General features: G+C 55.0%; 1 protein-coding gene across 3 annotated transcripts in view; it reads right to left on the bottom strand.

The window, feature by feature from the left end:
* NUTF2 (nuclear transport factor 2) overlaps nucleotides 1-21,574 on the bottom strand; it is a 28,819-nt gene extending 7,245 nt beyond the window's left edge. Inside the window, exons 1-5 of one of the 3 annotated variants that reach the window (XM_054169922.1) lie at nucleotides 21,482-21,528; nucleotides 20,639-20,693; nucleotides 9,364-9,481; nucleotides 4,806-4,877; nucleotides 2,622-2,720 (exon numbers count right to left, since the gene is read on the bottom strand). In XM_054169922.1, the coding sequence (XP_054025897.1) occupies nucleotides 2,622-2,720; nucleotides 4,806-4,877; nucleotides 9,364-9,462 (270 nt within the window). In that variant the 5' untranslated portion in view covers nucleotides 9,463-9,481; nucleotides 20,639-20,693; nucleotides 21,482-21,528. Of the gene's footprint in view, nucleotides 1-2,621; nucleotides 2,721-4,805; nucleotides 4,878-9,363; nucleotides 9,482-20,572; nucleotides 20,594-20,638; nucleotides 20,694-21,481 lie in introns of those variants that run through there. The other 2 variants (XM_054169921.1, XM_054169923.1) reach the window with 2 other exon arrangements.
* Between the last annotated feature and the right edge of the window lie 1,318 nt (nucleotides 21,575-22,892).

Here is a 22,892-nt window from a genome sequence, read left to right as displayed (position 1 = left end):
CTCCCTAGCTTCACTTCTGAACAAGCTTTTCACCAAAAGCAGTTGGCACTGCTTCTGCCAGTGAGCAAGATCCTCACTGAGGACATTCACCCTATTTAGATGTCCTATAACCCTCCAACATCCTCTCCAAAGAGCTGCTGTGCCCATTCTCCTCAGTGTAGATGATTTTTGTTTTGCAAAATTTGTTGTCCTTTTTTGCTGTTGTGTTTCTGTTCGTTTAATTTATTTACAGTTCTATCCTGGTGTGGCCACATCTGGAGAATTTGGTCCAGTTCTAGACTCCCCAGTTCCAGAGAGACAGGGAACTGCTGGAGAGAGTCCAGGGGAGGCTCCAAAGCTGCTGAGGGGCCTGGAGCAGCTCTGTGAGGAACAGAGATTGAGAGCCCTGGGGCTGAGAGCCTGGAGAAGAGCAGCCCCAGAGGGGAGCTGAGCAATGCTCAGCAAGAGCTAAAGGAGCTGTGGGGAGCAAGAGGCTGGGGACAGACTCTGCTCAGTGGTGCCCAGGGACAGGACAAGGGGCAGAGGGCACAAACTGGAACCCAGGAGGTTTCACTTGAGCAAGAGGAAAAACTTACTTGGTGTGAGGGTGTTGGAGGCCTGGAGCAGGCTGCCCAGAGAGGTTGTGGAGTCTCCTTGTGTGGAGAGCTTCCAAACCCCTGAACCCAGCTGTTTGCAGTTACTCTGTGGTACAGAGAACACCCTTACATACAACAGCCAGGTTCACCTTCATGTCACACTGCAGACTGTCACTGCTCTTTTCATCTGTCCACCTCTGTAAGGATCACACCAGGCAGAAGCAAGAAGTCAACTTCCAAGGTGACTGACTTTCTCAGCACTTCCTCACTGAAAGGCAGCAGTCCCAGGCATTACATACGCTTTTTAAAGCTAAGATTGGAGACGCAAATGGGCAAAGTGTGGAAAACGTTTCCTCTCCCCCTCAAAACAGGCTGGGTTTGATCAGGACAACAGGCACACTTTGATCCAGTCGGACTGTACCCAGTCCCCAGACACTTGAGCACACAATCCCCAAATTATTCTGAGTGTTTTCAGCTTGCTGAAATTTAGAGGATAAAACCAACATAGTGAGAAACCCTGCTCCAGGCCATGACATATATGGAAAGCTCTGACTGCACCTACAACCCTAACAACCTAAGGATGAGAAAAGCCAAAAGCTTCACAGAATCTTTAAGAACCTGGTGTCTGGTCACAAGAATCAACACAATGACTGCTGCAGGCTGGCAGCTGGTTAATGATTATGCTGTAACCTTCAAGACATGACTGGGCCAAACCAGGTGCACATGTGGCTGGCTCTTGGTCCCAGCACTCAGTTGCGTAGGAGAGATGAGTTCAGCATGTCTGACTTCCCCCCGAGCTGCAGCTCAGTGCCCTCCATGGGCTGCTGTGGTTCCTTCCTCAGAGCATGCACAGCTGGGACTGAGCAAGGAGCAAGCTGGAACCCAACCTGCAGCTAGGGAGCAGAAGCAGCTTCCATGAGCCAAAGCTGTCTGGGTTAGAGGGGGGATGCAGTATGCTGAGGACTGCTCTGCTCAGCTGCCCAGCCTCAAATGAGTAAGGAGAAGAGCTAAGCAAGCAGAGGCAAATGTTCAGTCCTGTTCACCCAGAGAGCAGTACAGGTAGGGGGAGCTGGGCTGCTTTGATGCCAGAAGGGCCTTTCAGAGTCACCTGGAAAGGGAAACCTCAGCAGCTCTTTTGAAAGAAACTGGCTTGAAGTAACTCTAACGACCGGATGGCTTTAGAGTCCTGACTGGAGAGATGGCTGGACCAAACCCTGACAGAACTGCTCATTTTAACTGTCACCATGCAATGCCACACCTTCTAGATAAACACTGCCATCTGAGCAACTTCTGCCTACAGCTGACTCCACAGGCTATTTTTTACAGCTTCCAGGACAATTTCTTTCACTGCTAAGTAGTGCAAGTAGCTCCAGCTCTGTGGCCCTGCTATATTTAGATCCAGCATTTGCTCAGAAGAGCAGGGGACTGGGTAAGGCCATGGAGTTCTGCAGTAGAACACAAACAACAATGTCATCACAAATAACCTGATTTCTTCCTAGGGAGAACTGTTTCAGCAGTGGTTGAGCTCACAGGCAACACCCCTGCTGCTGAACCAGTTCTGACCACAGAGGTACTGGGCTGCATCAGCCCCAGGACTACACTGTGTGCTGTGATAGAGGAACAGCACAGACTTACTGAAGGGCTGTCAGCCACAGCTCAATGCAGACCTTACAGCACCTTCAGCTAGATGTGCTGCTTTGAAATGCAGCAAGGGACATTGAAACCTTCCTGCAGCAGGGGGAAGGATGTGCCAGTGCTTCCGGAGCCTGTGTGGTGCTTTTGGATGCACAGTACAAAGCAGGGTTCCTTGCTTGGCAGAACACACCAGTGTCCAGTGACAGCTGCTTTACCCAGTGATTGTTATCTGGAAGGAGAAGCAGTTTGCTGACAGTCCTGAACAGCATGAGAATGACATCCCAGTGCAAGCTCAGCAGTGCTCCTTCCCCACCCAAGAGGCAATGGAATGTTTGCAGAGATTGGCTGATTTAGAACCCTGCAAAAAGCTAGGAGGGGAGCAGTTGGTAACCTGCAATGGATAGAGTTTACCTTCAGCTGTCCCACTACCATACTGAGTATACAGCTGTCAGGGGTAGGTTGGTGGTCTTGTGCTGTGATGCTGTGTTGGATTTTTTGGAAAGGAAGGCTCTGCAGTAAGAGAAAAAAACAAACAAAACAAAACAGGGAAACAGAAAGTCATTGTGTGCTTGACCCTGCCAAAGAAAGATGGAGCAAATCCAACATTAGCAAGTGATAGACTATCTTGGTTGCACTGTATGGGGACTTGTTGCAACTTGACACTACCCAGAGTCACAGCATGGTGAGGTTGGAAGGGACCTCTGGGGATCATCCAGTCCCAACTCCCTGCTCCAGCAGGGCACCCACAGCAGCTTGCCCAGGATCACAACGGCCAAGGGGGTTTGTAAGCTCTCCACACAAGGAGATTCCACAACCTCTCTGGGCAGCCTGCTCCTGGCCTCGAATACCCTCACACTGAACAAGTTTTTCCTCCTGCTCAGGCGACGCTTCCTGGGTTCCAGTTTGTGCCCTCTGCCCCTTGTCCTGTCCCTGGGCACCACTGAGCAGAGTCTGTCCCCAGCCTCTTGCTCCCCACAGGTCCTTTAGCTCTTGCTGAGCATTGCCCAGATGCCCTCTGGGGCTGCTCTTCTCCAGGCCCCTCAGCAGCTTTGGAGCTTCCTCCAGACTCTGTTCAGCAGTTCCCTGTCTCTCTGGAACGGGGGAATCCTGAACTCTGGCTGGGTTGATCATAACAGTTGAGGTTTTCAAGCAGCAGGACATGAAGCAGTACCTGATGACACTGCCCAAGGAGCTTCAGAGTTCAGCTGAACCTTCAGCCTGCACATGATGGATGCACAAAGCTGCTCTGCTCTGAACAGCGTTAGATTGTTTACCAAGAACCAGTGTAGAGGACTTGAAATCCACATATCCACCTCTCCCTGATAACAGCACCTAAGGGGAACCAGCACAGCAGCAAACACCATCTTTGCCACAGAGCAGGCAGGAGTAGGGAGAAGGAGAAAGAGATGGAGACCACGAAACACAGATATTGTGCTCATGCAGCAGATGCAAGTATGGCTGAGTTCAGAGTGCAAGGAACACCCCTTGAGGAAAACCAGACACTGGGGAGGAATTCCTCCTCCAGCTCATACCACGTTCATGTTCCAAAGAGTGAACACCAAGGACCTGGGTGACAAGCCCTATCACACCAACACAGCCTTGGCACTGTCCAGCCTGGAGAAGAGAGAGCTCCAGGGAGACCTTAGAGCTGCATTTCAAAATCTGAAGGGGACCTGCAGGAAGGCTGGGGAGGGACTATTCAGAAGAACGAGGGGCAATGGGAATAGGGCGAGGGAATTCCTATGGGAATAGGATGAGGGGCAATGGTTTGAAAGTGGAGCAGGGCAGAGTTAGGCTGGACACCAGGAGGAAATTCTGCACAGTGAGGGTTGGGAGATAGTGGAACAGGTTGCCCAGGGATGTGTTTGAAGCTGCATCCCTGGAGACATTCAAGGCCCTGGGCAGCCTGCTCTAGTTGGAAGTGTCCCTGCTGTGGGGGGGTTGGACTTTTGAGGGTCCCTTCCAACCCACTGCATTCTGTGACTCTGGAAGGCAAAGCTTCTCCTAGTTTAACCACATGAACATGCAGAGTGTTTCAGCCTCTGTGCAGCAGGAAATGTTTTCCTCTCACTTGCTGAAGAGGAAATGCTGGTTCCAAAGTCCTGAAGTGCTGATAACAGCTGCCAAGTGCTGCACTGAGCTGGGTTCTCCAGCAGGAGATTTATTTGCAGTTCGTGTATCAGAAAAACTACTCCTCACCACAAGTTCAGCCTCTTTCCCAGGCAGATCCAAATCACAGGTTTGCTGTGCCTATGTCCTTGTCATGCTTTAAAAGAACACAAAACCACCTTTCATTCCAGATCACAGGGGCAGCTCATGACTTAGGCTTTCACAAAGGGAATCAATCAATAATGTCAGATACAATTGCAGCCACCAAGTAACCCTGCAAGCTATCAGAGGCAACTAACAGTCCCCCAGCAGAGCCACCAATGTCACCCAAATGAAATCACACTTTTGAAGACCAAAACTTGGAAACACAAGTCCCACACCTCCAAGAGTTTTAAACTGCTGAAGTTGAAATAGAATTCTCAGAAGCAATTCATTCTAGTCTGCATCACTGTTTCCCCAAGCACTTGGTAACGATCCCAGACTTACAGAGAGCTTTTCAACGATGGCTGCCTTGCCCTGGAACTGCTGTCCCTCCCACGTAAGGCATGAGGCATCAATCTGGGGGGAGGAAGAAAAAAAGTCATTAGCCCATTGAGGTAACTTCCAAGCAGTCCTGGTTAGAAACTTTGTTTACTTGGCATACATCCTTAGAATCCAGCTCTTTGGAAACTACCTCAGAGGAATGGAAAGAAACCACAAAGAGCAACTGAAACAGTGTGGAATAATCAAGCAGAAATTCAGCTGGATTGGGATTCTAGCAGCAGAGAAGTCCCTGGACCAGTTAGCTTTCAGTGATAACCTGAAGGACACCAAACATACAATCCTAGGGACAGAAGTCAAGTGTGGAAACAAAAACACAGGGAGAAATGTGACAAGAGGAGTTGGATCTCCAGCTTTTTCTTCTCTCAGACACTGATTTGCATACCCTGCTCACCCCCAGAGAGGCAGAATGTACCTCTAGAGGTTTTCTAACTGGCTGCCTTGTGTGGCATGGAGGGACTGAGGTGCTTCAGCCTAGAAGTTCTTCCAAGTATAGGAGGAGGGTGCTCTGAGCATGCTGTGTCAGGGGCAACAGCAACAGGCAAGAACCTTCCTGTTCCAGTTTGACACTGTTTAATCCAGAGTCACAGTATCCAGTTGTTAGCACAGCCCTGCCACCACAAACCCAATTTGAAACCATGGAAAAATACTTCAGTTTAACTTGGTTTCTGCTTGCTGGCATCTCCAAACAATATCCTCAACCTGAATGCCCAAGTTCTTGTGCACACTGTCACAGATCAATCCACCTGTTTGAGCTGAAATACCTGCAGGAAGAGGACTCCCTGCTCTTTCCCAGTCAGCCTTCAACTCTCACTGAAGTGCTGAATGCCTTGGTAGACCCTGGCGGATTCCAAAGATCTCCCTTTGCGTGCTGCCTGGTAGATATTCCAGGCCCTGCTTTTGACCCACAGCACACGAAAGAGCCCCTTCTTCCAGCCACACCTGCTTTGCTGTACTTGCTTAAGAGTCTCAAACATTCCAAAAGAGCTTCTGGTCCTCCCAAGTATCCTCAGAAGGAACACCACAGTGCAGTAAGAGCCAAAAGAAGGGGATCAGAGCCAAGAGCATGAAGCCTTTAGGGTCAGACACAAGCATGAAGAGCCCCTGAAATCAGTCTCCTCTCAAATATGGGCATGTTCCTCATGTTCCCTTGAAGAGGAAATAGATTGTGTCATCTAAAGCCACACAGCAGGTCATCTGGCTGACACCACTCACATTTTACATGACACCAACCCTGGAGTAGCTATTAGATTAGATGTTTGCTGCTAAGGCAAGAAGCTCAAACTCCCAGACAGGTTTGCTGGGAAAGGGCCTTGCAAGGCCACCCAGCCCACCCCCTGCAGCCAGCAGGGACATCTGCAGCCAGAGCACATTGCTCACAGCCACAACCAACCTGACCTGCAGTGGTGCCAGTCATGGGGCAGCTCCCACCTCTCTGGGCAGCCTGGGCCAGGCTCTCCCCACCCTCAGTCTCAAACATCTCTCCTTCTCTCCACTCTCAATCAACCTCTTTGAGTTCAAAACATCCCCCCTTGGCCTGGCACAACAGGCCCTGCTCCAAACTCTGTCCCCAGCTTTCTTACGAGTCCCTTCCAGCACAGCAAACCGCCAGAAGGTGTCCCTGGAGCCTTTTCTCCTCCAGGCTGCCCAAGCCCAACTCTCTCAGCCCGGCCTCACAGCAGAGCCCTTCCAGCCCTGCTGTGGCCTCCTCGGGCCCTGCTGCACCAGGTCCCTGTCTGTGCTGAGGACTCCAGAGCTGCCCCAGCACTGCAGGGGGGGGTCTCAGCAGAGTGCAGCAGAGGGGCAGAATCCCCTCCTGCCCACACTGCTGGGCATTGGCCCAGGACAGGCTGGGTCTAGGCTGACAGCACTTGGTGCCAGCTCATCTCCAGCTTCTCAGCCACCAAAAAGCTCATCAGAAAAACACCAATGATTGTAGAACTTCCTCTAAATGTAGGCAAGTTGTGACCTTGGTGCATTTTAGCCACACAAAACAGTGGCCCATCCCCCACAGTTTAGGATCTCCACAGATCAAATAGTGCTGACCACATGTGCATAGGTATCTCAACTGGGTGATGAAAGGCAGAAAGAGCCCAAGGTGGAAAAGGCGGAAGAGGGCACTGTGTGGAATGAACTCCAGGTTTCCAGGAATTTCAATGAGTCTCTACTTAGCAGCAGCTTTCCAAGGATTCAATAAGTTTTGGTAACAACATGACAGAGGCTGCTCAGTGCCTTCCTATTTGGAGCTGTGGGTCAAACGCAGGCTTCCTGTTCCTTCATTTAGAAGCTCTCTGCACACAGCTTCTACAAGACAAGGCAACAACCCAGCAGACAGCAAACGCACAACCATCTACAGAGCAGTTGCTGCCAGTGCTGGTGGACACAGCTGGGCTGCAAGGGGGCGGGGGTCACTGCTCATGCAGCATTCCCAACCCTCAAGAGCTTGGTGAAACTTCCTACAATTCAGCCAGCAGATGAGAAGATCAGCAAAACATTAGGACATCGAGATGCTTTAACGTGTCCTGAGCAAGGCAATGAGGCTGGGGAGAGGTCTTGAGCACAGCCCTGGGAGGAGAGGCTGAGGAAGTGTTGCAGTTTGAGCTGGGTGCCCCCCTGGTGCATTCACTTCCTGTGTCCAGAAGTCCAGCCCAGAGGGATGGACACAGGAAATTGTGTATTTCCTACCATAATTCTTTGCACCACTATAAGATCCAGTGCGGGGTCTGGCACTTCCTCTTTCCTTCCCTCTCCGAGACTTGGTAACTGGGGGAGAGATCTCCCGGCCATGGGCCTGACTGGGCCCAAGGCCACAGGGGGATGGGCAGTCTCAGGCCTGGCCAGCTGAGACTAGCCCAGCAGAGGGAGGGGGAAGAAGGAGCCCTGGGGGTTTTGGATGCACCCTCAGGTGGGGATGGGATCTTTCTTTGTCACTGCGCTTTGGGTTTTCTGTAACATTCACTGCTTTCTATTTAAACTTTCATCACTTTTGCAATCCGTTTGTCTGAGTCGTTATTTCTGCCTGTGGTGGGGAGGGGATCTGCCCCAACCCATTACAGGAAGCTGGGGTTGTTTAGCCTGGAGAAGAGAAAGCTCACAGGAGACCTTATTGCTCTCTACAACTACCTGAAGGGAGGCTGTAGCCAGGTGGGTGTTGGGCTCTTTTCCCAGGCAACCAGCACCAGAACAAGAGGACACAGTCTCAAGCTGTGCCAGGGGAAGTTTAGGCTCAAGGTGGGGAGAAAGTTCTTCCCAGAAAGAGTAATTGGCCATTGGGATGTGCTGCCCAGGGAGGTGGTGGAGTCACTGTCCCTGGAGGTGTTTGAAAAAGGATTGGGTGTGGCACTTGGAGCCACAGCTTAGCTGTCAGGAGGTGTTAGGTATTAGGTAATAGGTTGGACTTGATGATCTCTGAGGTCTTTTCCAGCCTGGTTAATTCTATGATTCTATGAAAACAGGCTGTGCTGCTGCAAAGCCTGCATGACCTGAGTGTCTTGGTGAAATGCCTCAGCCACACAGCACCAGTCCTTACCACCAAAGATCAACATCACACAGAGAGCACTCTGCGTGCTCTGAAGGAGCCTTCTCCCAAAACTAGAAGTTGGTATTTCTTGAGTTTGCTACTTAAAGTTTAAATCTTGAAGCCAAATCTACTTTGCCCCAAATAATGAGCAAAAATTACCCTGACTTTTGAATACATTTTATCATATATTCACAGAATGGGTTGGGTTGGAAGGGACCTTCAAGATCATCCAGTTCTGACCCCCTACAATGGGCAGGGACACCTCCCACTAGATCAGCTGCTGCATACAGTGGAACATCTCCTGCAAGAACAGCTGAGGGAGCTGAGGCTTGGAGCTGGGAGCAGAGCAGCCTGAGGGCTGCCCTCATTACTGGGGATAAAGATGTGCAGGGCTGGAGCCAGGCTCTGCTCAGGGATGTCCAAGGACATTGCAAGGTGCACTGGGGGCAAGCTGGAGCAGAGGAGGTGCCATGGGAACAGGAGGGAAAATACTGTCACTCTGAGGGTGCTGAAGCCCTGGAGCAGGCTTCCCAGAGAGGTTGGGGAGCCTCCTCTGGAAAGATTCCAACCCCCCCTGGTGTGTTCCTGTGTGACCTGCCCTGGGTGATACTGATCTGGAGGGATTTTGGACTGGATGACCTTTGGAGGTCCCTTCCAACCCCTAACATTCTGTGTTTCAAGCAAATCCATGACTGCAAAGTAATAACAAACTGAAGTTAGAGTATTTTCCCCACAGGATCATCCTCAGTTCCCTCCTCTATGGGCCAAGGGGAGGGGGAGTTACCAATCTGCCTATAGCTAAAGCAAAGCTCCAAAGAGAATGGAAAGGAAAGAAATGCAATACAGAAAAGCTGAGCAGGAGTGACTGCACTGACATGCTGGATCAGGATAAACCCCACTATCCCACCCTGTGCATTCCCACACAGCAGATCAGGAGCCCTAGGGTGAGCAAAGGAGCAAGCCCCAGCCCCTGTTGGTACTCACATAAATTGCTCCTAACTGAGTCCTGTCTGCATCAAACAGCTGGTAGTAATGTTGGACAAAGCTGGACCCAATCTGCTCCCAGATAGGCTTGTCTCCCATGCTGACTCCTCACCTGCAGCTGCAAAACAGAACAAAGCATCAGCAGAAAGCAGCAACCACTTGGAGTGTGCACTAAGCACCAGCAAACACAGGTCCTCACAGCTGGCCTGAATGTTTCTCTGGATGCAGCAGGACAAATTTCACCTCTGCACTCAGGCCTCCTGTGAAAGAACACACTTGGTTATCAAACACTTTCTTTGCTGATTACAGCCTCTGAGGGTTCCTGCAGCTGTCTCAGCATGAGGTCACAACTCATGGACAGAAGGGAAGAACAAGAAGCTAACTGAGTGTCACTGCTTGACAGGCCCACATCCCAAGAACTCCCCCATCTGAAGGGGCTGGCTGGCACTGCCTGCTTCAACCTTATCTCCTTTACTGTAAACACCTGCTGCCTTAGCGTGGATTGTCTGCAAGTGGCTTTCTCCAGTTGATGGATCTCCTCAGCTGGGACACCATCCACAGGTCACACTAAGAAGTGTCCTTTCCATGCTAAGACAGCAGTTAAGTCACAAGCTCTTCACTTAACAGGAGCTGACTCTCAGCTGCTCTCCTGTCACTCAGGCTGAAGCACACACACCACTTGGCTCTGAACTTGCCCAAGGTACAAACTAGGATGCTTCCCAGCAGTGAGAATCTGCAGGTGTCACAGCCAAGGGACTGGAAGTTGAGAGGCATCCCAAAGCCTCTCTCCCAGCTTCCTTATAGGTTCCTCCACTGTGTGTCCTGTGTCACCAGCCACGCTGGCACAGGAGAGACAAGCATCCCCTCGTGTGCTTTGGCATGTAGCAGATGGCACCCTTACTATCTGAAGACACATGACCCAGAAAGCAGTAAGACTAAGGAGAAAAGACAGTATGAGACAGGAGGACTAGAAGAGAATGGAGCCCTCCCATGGGATCAAGTGATCTTCAATCAGACGAGAGTCACACTGGCAGCAAGCAGATTTTCTGGCCACAAAATCCAAACCCACAAAATCATTTCCATTGTCTGTCCCAGCTTCGGTGTTCCTATCTACACTTCTCCTTCTCTCTTCCAGCTTAACAAGGCTGCCCAACTCCTAAGTGCCACAGTCCTTAGAAGCCCTGTTTCTGCAAAAGGTCTGGCTGAACCTCTTAGAGCTTCCTTCAACAAAGACCCACGACAGCCTGGAGACAATTCACTGCAGTCTGCTGCACCATAAACTCATCTTCCTGCTCCAGCAGCATCAGCAGAGCCCCTCAGAGATGGAACTTGAGCCAAAACCATCTTCTTACTGGGCAAAAGCAGAGCCTCCTGCTGACACAAACAGATCACAGTTCCTGAAATACAGAACCACAGAATCATGTAGGCTGCAGACAACCTTTGAGCTCATCAGGTCTAACCACTGACCCAGCACTGCCAGGTCAACACTAACCCATGTCCCTCAGCACTACATCTCCATGGCTTTGAAATCCCTCCAGGGATAGGGACTCCACCACTGCCCTGGGCAGCCTAGGCCAGGCCTTGACAACCCTCAAGAAGAGATTGTTCCTCACATCCAGCCTAAACCTCCACTGGGGCAACTTGAAGCTGTTTCCTCGTGTCCCACCACTTGTTTCTTGGGAGAAGAGACCAACTCCCACCTGGCTCCAGCCTCCTTTCAGGGAGCTGTAGAGCAATGAGGTCTCCCCTCAGCCTCCTGTTCTCCAGACTAAACAACCCCAGGTCTCTCAGCTGCTCCTCACCAGCCCTAGACCCTTCCCTAGCTTCACTGCCCTTCTCAGCACCTGCTCCAGCCCCTCAGTGTCCTTCTGGGAGTGACAGGCCCCATACTGAAGCCAGTATTTGAGGTGCAGCCTCACCAGCGCTGTTTGGGGCAGTGGGCTACCAGCCCATCTCTGCAGCATGCAAAAGGGTCACAGAATCCTTTGAGCCAGCAGCTGCATTTGCAGCATTATCAGACCTGGACACATGTAAGCTCACTGCTATGAACTGAAAAGTGCAGGGTTCTAGACTTCAAGCGTGGCAGACCTGCACTTCTGTAAGGTCCTCTACATTCTGAAAGTGCCAACACAAACTATCATGAGCCAGCAAAGTAGAATGTGAATTGCTGCAGAGGAGGAAGATGGTTTTGCAGGGACCGCCACACTTCAAGAGCAAACAGTGTTCCAACAATCCACTGACAACCACCACAGGCAAGTAAGCTTGGTAAAGGGTTCCTGGTCCGTGGAACATTGCAGAAGAAAGCAGAATTCCAAGGCAAGCCTCAAAGCCATACCTTCTAACATGCTGGTGCAGATGAAAGGCTGCCCAGGGAGGTGGTTGGAATCCCATCCCTGGAGATATTCAAGGCGAGGCTTGACAGGGCTCTGGGCAACCTAATCTAGTGGAGGATGTCCCTGGTGACTGCAGAGGGGGTTGGGCTGGATGAGCTTTGGAGGTCTCTTCCAACCCAAACCATTCTGTGATTCCATTAAATTGGTAACCATTGTCCATTTAGGACTACACCCCAAGTCCTCAGAGCACAAAGGCTCTATAGTCATTTAGGGTGTCACAGCTGGCCCCATGCACCACTGTGCCAACATCCAACTCACCAGGACCAAAACCAGGCTGGTGGTCAGTGTGACAGGAGAGCAGCCAGGCTCCTTTCCAAGCTGTGCTGCGGGCCCAGGCCAACATGACAATGCAATGGCAAGCATGATCCAGCCCATCTGCTGCTGCACTCTTCACTACTGATTAACAAGAGCAAACAAGGACACCCAGAGCTCCTTCACCCTGCTGCAGCTCTGAGCCCACAGGTTAAAACCAGCAAGCAGTCTTCAGAATACAGTGAAGAAAGTAAAGCAGCAGTTTGGGGGCTGTTTTCCTGTTATCTCTTTTCCATCACCACAGAAAATTCCCAAGATAGGAGTGTCTCCTGCACACACTCTCTAGGAACACAATGGAAACAGCCTCTCAGGAGCAGTGAATCTTTTTTGCAAGAGGTCACCTACTTGGCTACACCAAGGATCACCTGCTAACAGCTCATCCTCCTCCTGCAACTTCTGAGGTTCAGAACAAACTAAGCAAATTATTCAGAGACCTCCTCCAGCTCAAAACAGGGTCAGCTGCCAGAGGTTTGTGGCAATGCCAGTGACGAGCAGTGTGAGCAATCTGGCAGTGCAGGCCTAGAGCCTGACATGGTGCTAGGCCATGCTCAGCATAAGTGCAGAGCCAGCTAGCAGTGTACCAAAACAGTGCTGTCTTGCAGCATGTAACTAAAGCAAGGCACTGGCAGCTATAAACACAGCAAGTTATCTTGGGACAAGAGGACGTGCACCTGCATCAACAAACCTTGCATGTCATCAGTATTGGACCAATAATCTATAACAGTGTGATGTGTGGTCACTCATAGGGAACCAATGAGGCCATGCCAACAAGGCACTCCGAGTTTACATAAGTTGTAGAAGTTCCCTTGCTAGGCACTTCTGCCTTTCCTATCCCTTCTTCTTCTTGCTTTACTTTACTGTGCTATACTCACCATAGGCCTGTAATACTGGAACAATAAAGGAACGATACTAGATCATACTGATCAGCTGTATTGATTCCAATCTCCGTCGTCATCTGGCGCCCAACGTGTGTATTGGGATCCTCGGCCTACTCAGCATAAAGAGGTACGTCCGAGTGATACGGAAAGCCGGTCGAAAGCACCGCCCCGGTGCTGAAAAATTAGCAGCGCGCTCGAAAAGGAAGCGAATCTCACCTGGATCCAGCGAGCAGCCGGGGGGGACAAGGGGAAGCACTCCGTGAAACAGAAGAGGCTGTGCTAAACGCCCTCCAAGTCATTCTCTCCGTGAGAGGCATTACTGGTGATTCTGGGATCTTAAAAAGCCTGGGCCCAGAATCATCCCCACAGCAACTCCACTTTTACTTCCGAAGCGCGGGACGAGATTGCAGCCCAGCTGTGGGATGAGGTGCTTAAATACTTAAACAGAAGCTCTTCGCACGAGCCCCGTGTGACGGACTGTCACGTACACTGCAATCGGAAACAGCAGAGCAGTTTACTCCTGATTCGGCTGCGGCGGCGTTTGTTTCTGACCGAGAAGAACAAGGGAGACTCGGAAGGCACCCCACGCCCTCCGCCCCCCTCCTCTCTCCCTGCATATCCTCCATCAGCATCCTCCTCACAATTTCAATTGCCCGCTAATCCTCCCTCTACACGAATCGTGGCTCTCACTACCGTCCTTTTGTGTGGAAAAATCTGCTCCTGCCACATCAACAGCGGCAGAAGCGAATCCTGATCGAGCTGGTAAGGCGCGCGAAACCAAAATGGAGGTCGCTACGCAGCAGAAATTGCACAAAGACACCACGCCCGCCATCTTGGCGACCACACCGTCTTTGTTAGCCGCCACCACTGCCGCCCGCCCCAAGCAGAGGAAAAGCCGTAAAAAGGCAGCGAAGCCTGTGGCTCGGCGTTTTCGATCCCCTCTTCTTCCATGCTTTACTGTGCTATACTCACACCTTAGGCCTGTGCCATAGGCCTGCAATATTGGAACAATAAAGGATTGGTACTCAATCATATTGGTCAGCTGGATTGATTCCAACCTCCGTCGTCAGGGGTTGCCTATGCCTTTATCCATTTTGATCCCCAAACTCTCCAATGAAGGTGACCATAGAACCTCTGCAGCCAACCTGACCCAACACACAACTTCCCTCACACAGAGGGCAGGTCTCCTGGGTCCAACCTGAATCCCTTCTGTTCCAACCCATGACCCTGGTCTCATGTCCTCCCACCAAGTTCCCTGTGGAAAATCTGGCTCCATCTTCCTGACAGTGGCCTGGCAGGTGCTGGAAGCTACAATTAAGCCCTGCTCAAGCCTTCTATTCTCCAGGCTAAACCAAAGCCAGGTACAACACATGCAAACACAGGGCCAACTGAGCATGGAACTCACTCAGGGACATCCAAAAGAACCAGTCTTTCATCTTAAACACCCTGGACCTCTCTGTAGGACAATCCAACCTAGTGGTCAGTCTCTCCCTGCTTGGCAAGCTGTGAAATTCCTGGCTGAGTAAATTGATGCATTCAGAGACAGAAAAGCAGCAGTACTCCTCTTGGGGACCTTCACCTCCCTCTCCACAGGCACTCACTGCTTCATGAAGCTAAGTCTGGAAACCACTGTTGCAGGCCAACCAGCAGTTACTGACTTCGACAGCTTCACCTAGGATCTGCTCTGAGCATTACCCCAAACATGCCTTCAGGTCTAAAAAATGGAGTCCAGGTATGTGACCAGGGGAGGGATGGGAAGGGAGAAGGGCAGGAGTGACAAGGTGCAGGCTGCATCCCTCTGCAAGATATAGGAAGTTGACTCTTCCTATCTCAGGCCTTTTTTGCCTCTCCTCCAGCCTCACTAAAACGAAGCACTGCAGGAATTAGGCCAACCTGAAGTGAGTATTCTTTTGTTGTTACATCTGTCAGCATGTCTAAAGCCACTAGCAAATAAAGGGGAAGAGAAGGACTCCGAGGAAGCTCTCACCATGCCTACAGCCCAGTACCCATGCTGCCCGCAACCTGACAGCCCGACAGTCACAGAGTCAGCTGAGACAGGACAGAATCATAGAATGGGTTGAGTTGGTGAAGCCCTCTGAGATCGTCCAGTCCAACCATCAACCCAACCCCACCATGGCCCCAAGTGCCATGGACACACAGTTCTTGAATACCTCCAGGGATGGGGAACTCCATCACCATCCTGGGCAGCCTGTGCCATTCCCTAACAACTCTTGCAACAAAGAAATTTTTCCTTATCTCCAACCTAAGCCTCCCCTGGCACAATTTTGGGCTATTTCCTCTGCTTCGTACACCTGATCCTAAGAAGAGCACAATGCCCACCTCACTGCAGCCTCCTCTCACAGAGCTGTAGTATGTTCCCCACACAATTCCTGACCACATGGTTTTCAGGTGACAGTAAGGCTGCTGCCCCTCACCTCCATACACACACAAGCTCTTTCGATGGGCTCCAGAGTTCCCAGGTAGCTGGCAAACCTAACATGCCTAGAATTCCTCCTACCACACAACTACAAGCCCACAGGACCCCTCCTGCAGGGCTCCCTTCCCCACACACAGCAGCAGAAGCTGAGCAGAGCAGTGCAGCACAAAGCGACTGTGAGAGCAGAGGGGGGAGGAAGCTGAGGGGCAGAAGCTACTGCAGGCCCAATACACGAAGCACCACCCACCAGAGCCACACGTCCCCCACACCCTCATGCCTAGGACACAGCCGCACATGCTCCACACCCTCACCGCCTAGACACAGCCACACGTCCTCCACACCCTCACGCCTAGGCACAGCCGCACGTCCTCCACACCCTCACGCCTGGGACACAGCCGCACGTCCTCCACACCCTCACGCCTAGGACACAGCCGCACGTCCTCCACACCCTCACCGCCTAGGACACAGCCGCACGTCCTCCACACCCTCACGCCTAGGCACAGCCGCACGTCCTCCACACCCTCACCGCCTAGGCACAGCCGCACGTCCTCCACACCCTCACCGCCTAGGACACAGCCGCACGTCCTCCACACCCTCACGCCTAGGCACAGCCGCACGTCCCCCACACCCTCATGCCTAGGCACAGCCGCACGTCCTCCACACCCTCACCGCCTAGGACACAGCCGCACGTCCTCCACACCCTCACCGCCTAGGACACAGCCGCACGTCCTCCACACCCTCACGCCTAGGCACAGCCGCACGTCCTCCACACCCTCACCGCCTAGGCACAGCCGCACGTCCCCCACACCCTCACGCCTAGGCACAGCAGCACGTCCTCCACACCCTCACGCCTAGGACTCAGCCGCACGTCCTCCACACCCTCACGCCTAGGCACAGCAGCACGTCCTCCACACCCTCACGCCTAGGACTCAGCCGCACGTCCTCCACACCCTCACGCCTAGGCACAGCCGCACGTCCTCCACACCCTCACGCCTAGGACACAGCCGCACGTCCCCCACACCCTCAGCCTAGGCACAGCCGCACGTCCTCCACACCCTCACGCCTGGGACACAGCCGCACGTCCTCCACACCCTCACCGCCTAGACACAGCCGCACGTCCCCCACACCCTCAGCCTAGGCACAGCCGCACGTCCTCCACACCCTCACGCCTGGGACACAGCCGCACGTCCTCCACACCCTCACCGCCTAGACACAGCCGCACGTCCTCCACACCCTCATGCCTAGGACACAGCCGCACGTCCCCCACGCCCTCACTCCTAGGCACAGCCGCACGTCCTCCACACCCTCACGCCTAGGCACAGCCGCACGTCCTCCACACCCTCACGCCTAGGCACAGCCGCACGTCCTCCACACCCTCACGCCTAGGCACAGCCGCACGTCCTCCACAACCTCACGCCTAGGACACAGCCGCATGTCCCCCACACCCTCACGCCTAATCACAGCCGCACGTCCCCCACACCCTCACGCCTAGGCACAGCCGCACGTCCTCCACACCCTCACGCCTAGGACACAGCCGCACGTCCTCCACACCCTCACGCCTAGGCACAGCCGCACGTCCCCCACACCCTCACGCCTAGGCACAGCCGCACGTCCTCCACACCCTCACCGCCTAGGCACAGCCGCACGTCCTCCACACCCTCACCGCCTAGGACTCAGCCGCACGTCCCCCACACCCTCACGCCTAGGCACAGCCGCATGTCCTCCACACCCTCACCGCCTAGGACTCAGCCGCATGTCCTCCACACCCTCACGCCTGGGACACAGCCGCACGTCCTCCACACCCTCACCGCCTAGACACAGCCGCACGTCCTCCACACCCTCATGCCTAGGACACAGCCGCATGTCCCCCATACCCTCAGCCTAGGCACAGCAGCACGTCCTCCACACCCTCACGCCTAGGCACAGCCGCATGTCCTCCACACCCTCACGCCTAGACACAGCCGCACGTCCTCCACACCCTCACGCCTAGGACACAGCCCCACGTCCTCCACACCCTCACGCCTGGGACACAGCCGCACGTCCTCCACACCCTCACCGCCTAGACACAGCCGCACGTCCTCCACACCCTCATGCCTAGGACACAGCCGCACATCCTCCACACCCTCACGCCTAGGCACAGCCGCACGTCCTCCACACCCTCACCGCCTAGGACACAGCCGCACATCCTCCACAACCTCACGCCTAGGACACAGCTGCACGTCCTCCACACCCTCACGCCTAGGACACAGCCGCATGTCCTCCACACCCTCACCGCCTAGGACTCAGCCGCACGTCCTCCACACCCTCACCGCCTAGGACACAGCCGCACGTCCTCCACACCCTCACGCCTAGGACACAGCCGCACGTCCTCCACACCCTCACCGCCTAGACACAGCCGCACGTCCTCCACACCCTCACGCCTAGGACACAGCCGCACGTCCTCCACACCCTCACCGCCTAGGACACAGCCGCACGTCCTCCACATCCTCACCGCCTAGGACTCAGCCGCACGTCCCCCACACCCTCACGCCTAGGACACAGCCGCACGTCCTCCACACCCTCACCGCCTAGGACACAGCCGCACGTCCTCCACACCCTCACCGCCTAGGCACAGCCGCACGTCCTCCACACCCTCACCGCCTAGGACACAGCCGCACGTCCCCCACACCCTCATGCCTAGGCACAGCCGCATGTCCTCCACACCCTCACCGCCTAGGACTCAGCCGCACGTCCTCCACACCCTCACCGCCTAGGACACAGCCGCACGTCCTCCACACCCTCACGCCTAGGACACAGCCGCACGTCCTCCACACCCTCACCGCCTAGACACAGCCGCACGTCCTCCACACCCTCACGCCTAGGACACAGCCGCACGTCCTCCACACCCTCACCGCCTAGGACACAGCCGCACGTCCTCCACATCCTCACCGCCTAGGACTCAGCCGCACGTCCCCCACACCCTCACGCCTAGGACACAGCCGCACGTCCTCCACACCCTCACCGCCTAGGACACAGCCGCACGTCCGCCACACCCTCACCGCCTAGACACAGCCGCACGTCCTCCACACCCTCACGCCTAGGACACAGCCGCACGTCCCCCACACCCTCATGCCTAGGCACAGCCGCATGTCCTCCACACCCTCACCGCCTAGGACTCAGCCGCACGTCCTCCACACCCTCACCGCCTAGGACACAGCCGCACGTCCTCCACACCCTCACGCCTAGGACACAGCCGCACGTCCTCCACACCCTCACCGCCTAGACACAGCCGCACGTCCTCCACACCCTCACGCCTAGGACACAGCCGCACGTCCTCCACACCCTCACGCCTAGGACACAGCCGCACGTCCTCCACACCCTCACCGCCTAGACACAGCCGCACGTCCTCCACACCCTCACCGCCTAGGACACAGCCGCACGTCCTCCACACCCTCACGCCTAGGACTCAGCCGCACGTCCCCCACACCCTCACGCCTAGGACACAGCCGCACGTCCCCCACACTCTCACGCCTAGGCACAGCTGCACGTCCTCCACACCCTCACCGCCTAGGACACAGCCGCACGTCCGCCACACCCTCACCGCCTAGACACAGCCGCACGTCCCCCACACCCTCACGCCTAGGACACAGCCGCACGTCCTCCACACCCTCACCGCCTAGACACAGCCGCACGTCCTCCACACCCTCACCGCCTAGGACACAGCCGCACGTCCTCCACTCCCTCACGCCTAGGACACAGCCGCACGTCCTCCACTCCCTCACGCCTAGGACACAGCCGCACGTCCTCCACTCCCTCACGCCTAGGACACAGCCGCACGTCCTCCACACCCTCACCGCCTAGACACAGCCGCACGTCCTCCACACCCTCACCGCCTAGACACAGCCGCACGTCCTCCACACCCTCACCGCCTAGGACACAGCCGCACGTCCTCCACTCCCTCACGCCTAGGACACAGCCGCACGTCCTCCACTCCCTGACGCCTAGGACACAGCCGCACGTCCTCCACACCCTCACCGCCTAGGACTCAGCCGCACGTCCTCCACACCCTCACCGCCTAGGACTCAGCCGCACGTCCTCCACACCCTCACCGCCTAGACACAGCCGCACGTCCCCCACACCCTCACCGCCTAGGACACAGCCGCACGTCCTCCACACCCTCACCGCCTAGGCACAGCCACACATCCTCCAGACCCTCACCAACTAGAGAACCCTGTTTTATTGTCAGTATAAGGAGTCCCAGCAGAGGAGGTCATATCATTGCTCTGGATTTGGACTTCTCTCCAGACGTGAACACCCAGTGGTTTTGAAGCAAATCTGTTTCAAACCATTCACCAAACATCCTTTAGTAATTAGGAACCTAATGGGAAAATAACAGTACCAAAGTTAGACAGAATCTGACTGCACTCCAAGTTAGCTGATGAGTTTCCCTTACAGTGATGCTGCAGACAGAAAATTCTCTTCTAGTACCTCCACAGAACTCTCTGAATTGCCTTTGTTTTGTACTGCTAAAGGAAACCCTAAAACCACCAGGCACAAATACAGAAGGGCTTCTTTGAAGACAGCTCCTCCCACAACCAGAAAAGGCAGCAGGCTGTCCACTCGAGAAGGGCTGACTAAAGAAGCAATTGACCTCTCAAGCAACAGTTCTGCAACCAATCCCTTCTCAAGCATTTACAGAATCACAGAATGGTCTGGATTGGAAGAGATCTCCAAAGGTTGCCCAGTCCAACCCCCTCTGAAGTCCGCAGGGAATCCTCCAGCAGAGCCCTGTCCAGCCTCACCTTGAATATTGCCAGGGACGGGGCCCAACCACCTTCCTGGGCAGCCTGTTGCAGTGTTCCAGCACCCTCGTCGTGCAGAATTTATTCCTAACATCCAATCTAAATCTGCTCTGCTCTAGTTTGAAGCCTGGCTTTATGTTCCAGTTTGGCTGCAATACAACCCAGTTACCACACACCCTGCTCCAGGAGACACAGTTACACGGCAAGGGAAAGACTTCAAAAGAGGAGGAAGAACTGGAAGGGTTTTGCAGCCTGCATTTGGGAGTTAAATATGTCTTAGGTTCTCCAATTACCTCCTACCAACAAAATGCTAAGTAAGCTCCACGCTACTATAACCTTGTGCTGGCTTTGATCGGTTTTAAAGCTTAAAAGCGACAACAACTACAGAGGTGGAAGAGAAAAAGTCACCTCTGGTAGAACCACCCCGGAAATCGGTTATTCAAAGGGAAAACGCAGGCGGCTCCAGCAGCTCACCGAGCACATGCTCCCCGGCTGGGTCTGCTCCAAGGAAGCGGGAACCTGTCGTTTCCTACGTGACAAAGCGATCCCACCACATCGGACGAGCGTCAGTCCTCGCACAGCCTCCTGCCAGGACCGCAGAGCAACGCCACCAGCGCTGTGCTCCCCTTACCCCTTCGACGGTGCACACACCACTTCCGCGCCGCTCCCGGGGCTTACCCACCCTGCCGCCACGACCATCACAAAGCGTGGCAGGAGCACCGCAGGACACCGGGCTCGGTGTCGAGAACCCCCTACGCCTCAGTCCGGTGTGGCGGCACAGCCCAAAGCACACCGGAGGAGTCGGCAGGGACAGCGCTCATGGGAAGTAGCGGTGATCCTGCCGGGCTCGGGAGCAGCCTCTACCTCCCGAGGGACACATTCCCTCAGCATGGGGTCCAGGCTCAACCTGGCAGCGGAGCCTCACACCCCTGGGAACAGAGCCGGGAGCCTTCCACCACCCCCAGCCCTCCTGCCCACGCGGGGCCCCGCCGAGCCGCGACTGCCCCACCCCCTACCCCGAGCAGCGCCAGCGGCTGCTCGGTTCTCCTCAGCCCAACAAGCCCAGTAAGCCCGGCCGCGGCCCCTCGGAGAACCGCGCTGCTGGCGCCTCAAAGGCGGAGAAGGTCAGGGCGGCTCCGGCCGCCGGCTCCCGCCCAGCCCGCGACTGCCGGCAGCGCCCCACGGCGCGGCTGTGGCCAGGCCGCGGGTCCGGCGAGCGCGGGGTGGGGCTGCGCCATGCGCTGGCCCGCGGGCGGGCAGCCCCGCTCTCGCCGCCACCCGGAGCCCGCCGCCGCCCCGCCCTCCCCCCGCACTCACCCCGCGGCTCCCACTATGGCGGCGGCGGGCCCCGTGCGCGGCGAGAACCCCCTCAGCCTCTCTCGCCCGCGCTCCCCGCCCGGCCCGGCCCCGCCCCACCCCGCGGCACGCCGGGACAGCGAGTCCTGCCGGCGGCGGGAACGCGCGCTGCAAGGGGATACGAACTACAACTCCCAGCGTGCCCCCCGCCGCCGCCCGCCGGGGTTCATTTGAATGAAGGAAGGGCCCCCACGCGCAGCTGGCCCCGCGGGCCGCACCCCAGAGCACTGTGGGATAGTGGCGGAGAGGGATGGAGTGGGGAGGGGTGTAGCGAATGCCGGGCCTGTGGCAGCGGGGGCTCACTGCCCCCGTGTGTGCCCCGGCAGACACCCCGCCCCCCCTTAGTTCTTCCCGAGTCGTCACCAGACGGGAGGCCGCGTCTCAATGCGGGAGGCCCAGATGAGCCCCTTCTAGTGGGGCAGGAGGGCGGTTGCGGCCCTGTTAAGTGGGCCTGGTGGCTGAGGGGACCCTTAGCCCACTCTGTGGCTGGGCCGTGCCGTAGCTGACCCCGCGCTGTACCTGTCCGCGTGCTCTGGCGCTGAGGGGGCTTCGGCGAGCGTCCACCCTCGAGGCTGTCACTCTTGAGCGGGGAGGGAAGCAAAGAGCCACGAGCTGCAGATCCTCGGTGATCTTAAAGGTATTTTCCAACCTAAACGATTCTGTGATCCTAAGATTAATTTTTAACTCACCTAGCAAGAGCGACTTGCTGAAAAAAATGCTTAAAAAAAAATTCTTCAGCTTACTTGCAGTGAAATGAAGCTGGTACTGAAGGGATGGGGTGGTAGAAGCCCCACTCCAAAAATCAGTGGGGTGGTAGATACTTGCACGTAAGTGATCTAAAAAGCATGGTTCTGTTGGAGGCCTACACCACATGGACTCAAGCAGCTGCAGAGAGGGCTGCAGAAGTCTTTGTTACTGAGTAGTTTAGATTGTAGGGCTGGGCCTGGAAGACACAGAATCATAGAATGGTAGGAGTTGGCAGGGACCTTCAGAGATCATCCAGTCCAACTCCCCTGCCAGAGCAGGATCTCCTAGGGTAGGTCACACAGGAATGTATCCAGGCTGGTCTTAAAAGTCTCCAGAGAAGGAGACTCAACAGCCTCTCTGGGCAGCCTGCTTCATGGCTCAGCACCCTCACTCGAACCAAGTTTCTCCTGAAGTTGGGCTGGAACTTCCTGGATTGCAGTTTGTGTCCCTTGCCCCTTGTCATATCACAGGGCACTATGGAAAAGAGCCTGGTACCTCCCTGGTGCAGGCAGGCTGTGCTGTCCTTAATCCATGCTGCCAGGAGATTGGAATGGCACCTCAAAACATGCTGTAGATGCAGTTTGATTTGCAGGTTGCTTCTCTAACTGGAAGGCTGAGCTGGAGG

Source organism: Dryobates pubescens, chromosome 19, assembly GCF_014839835.1.
Source record: "Dryobates pubescens isolate bDryPub1 chromosome 19, bDryPub1.pri, whole genome shotgun sequence".
Classification (NCBI taxonomy): domain Eukaryota; kingdom Metazoa; phylum Chordata; class Aves; order Piciformes; family Picidae; genus Dryobates; species Dryobates pubescens.
The sequence above is the reverse complement of the archived record's forward strand: the minus strand, read 5'-3'. Positions and strand labels throughout refer to the sequence as shown.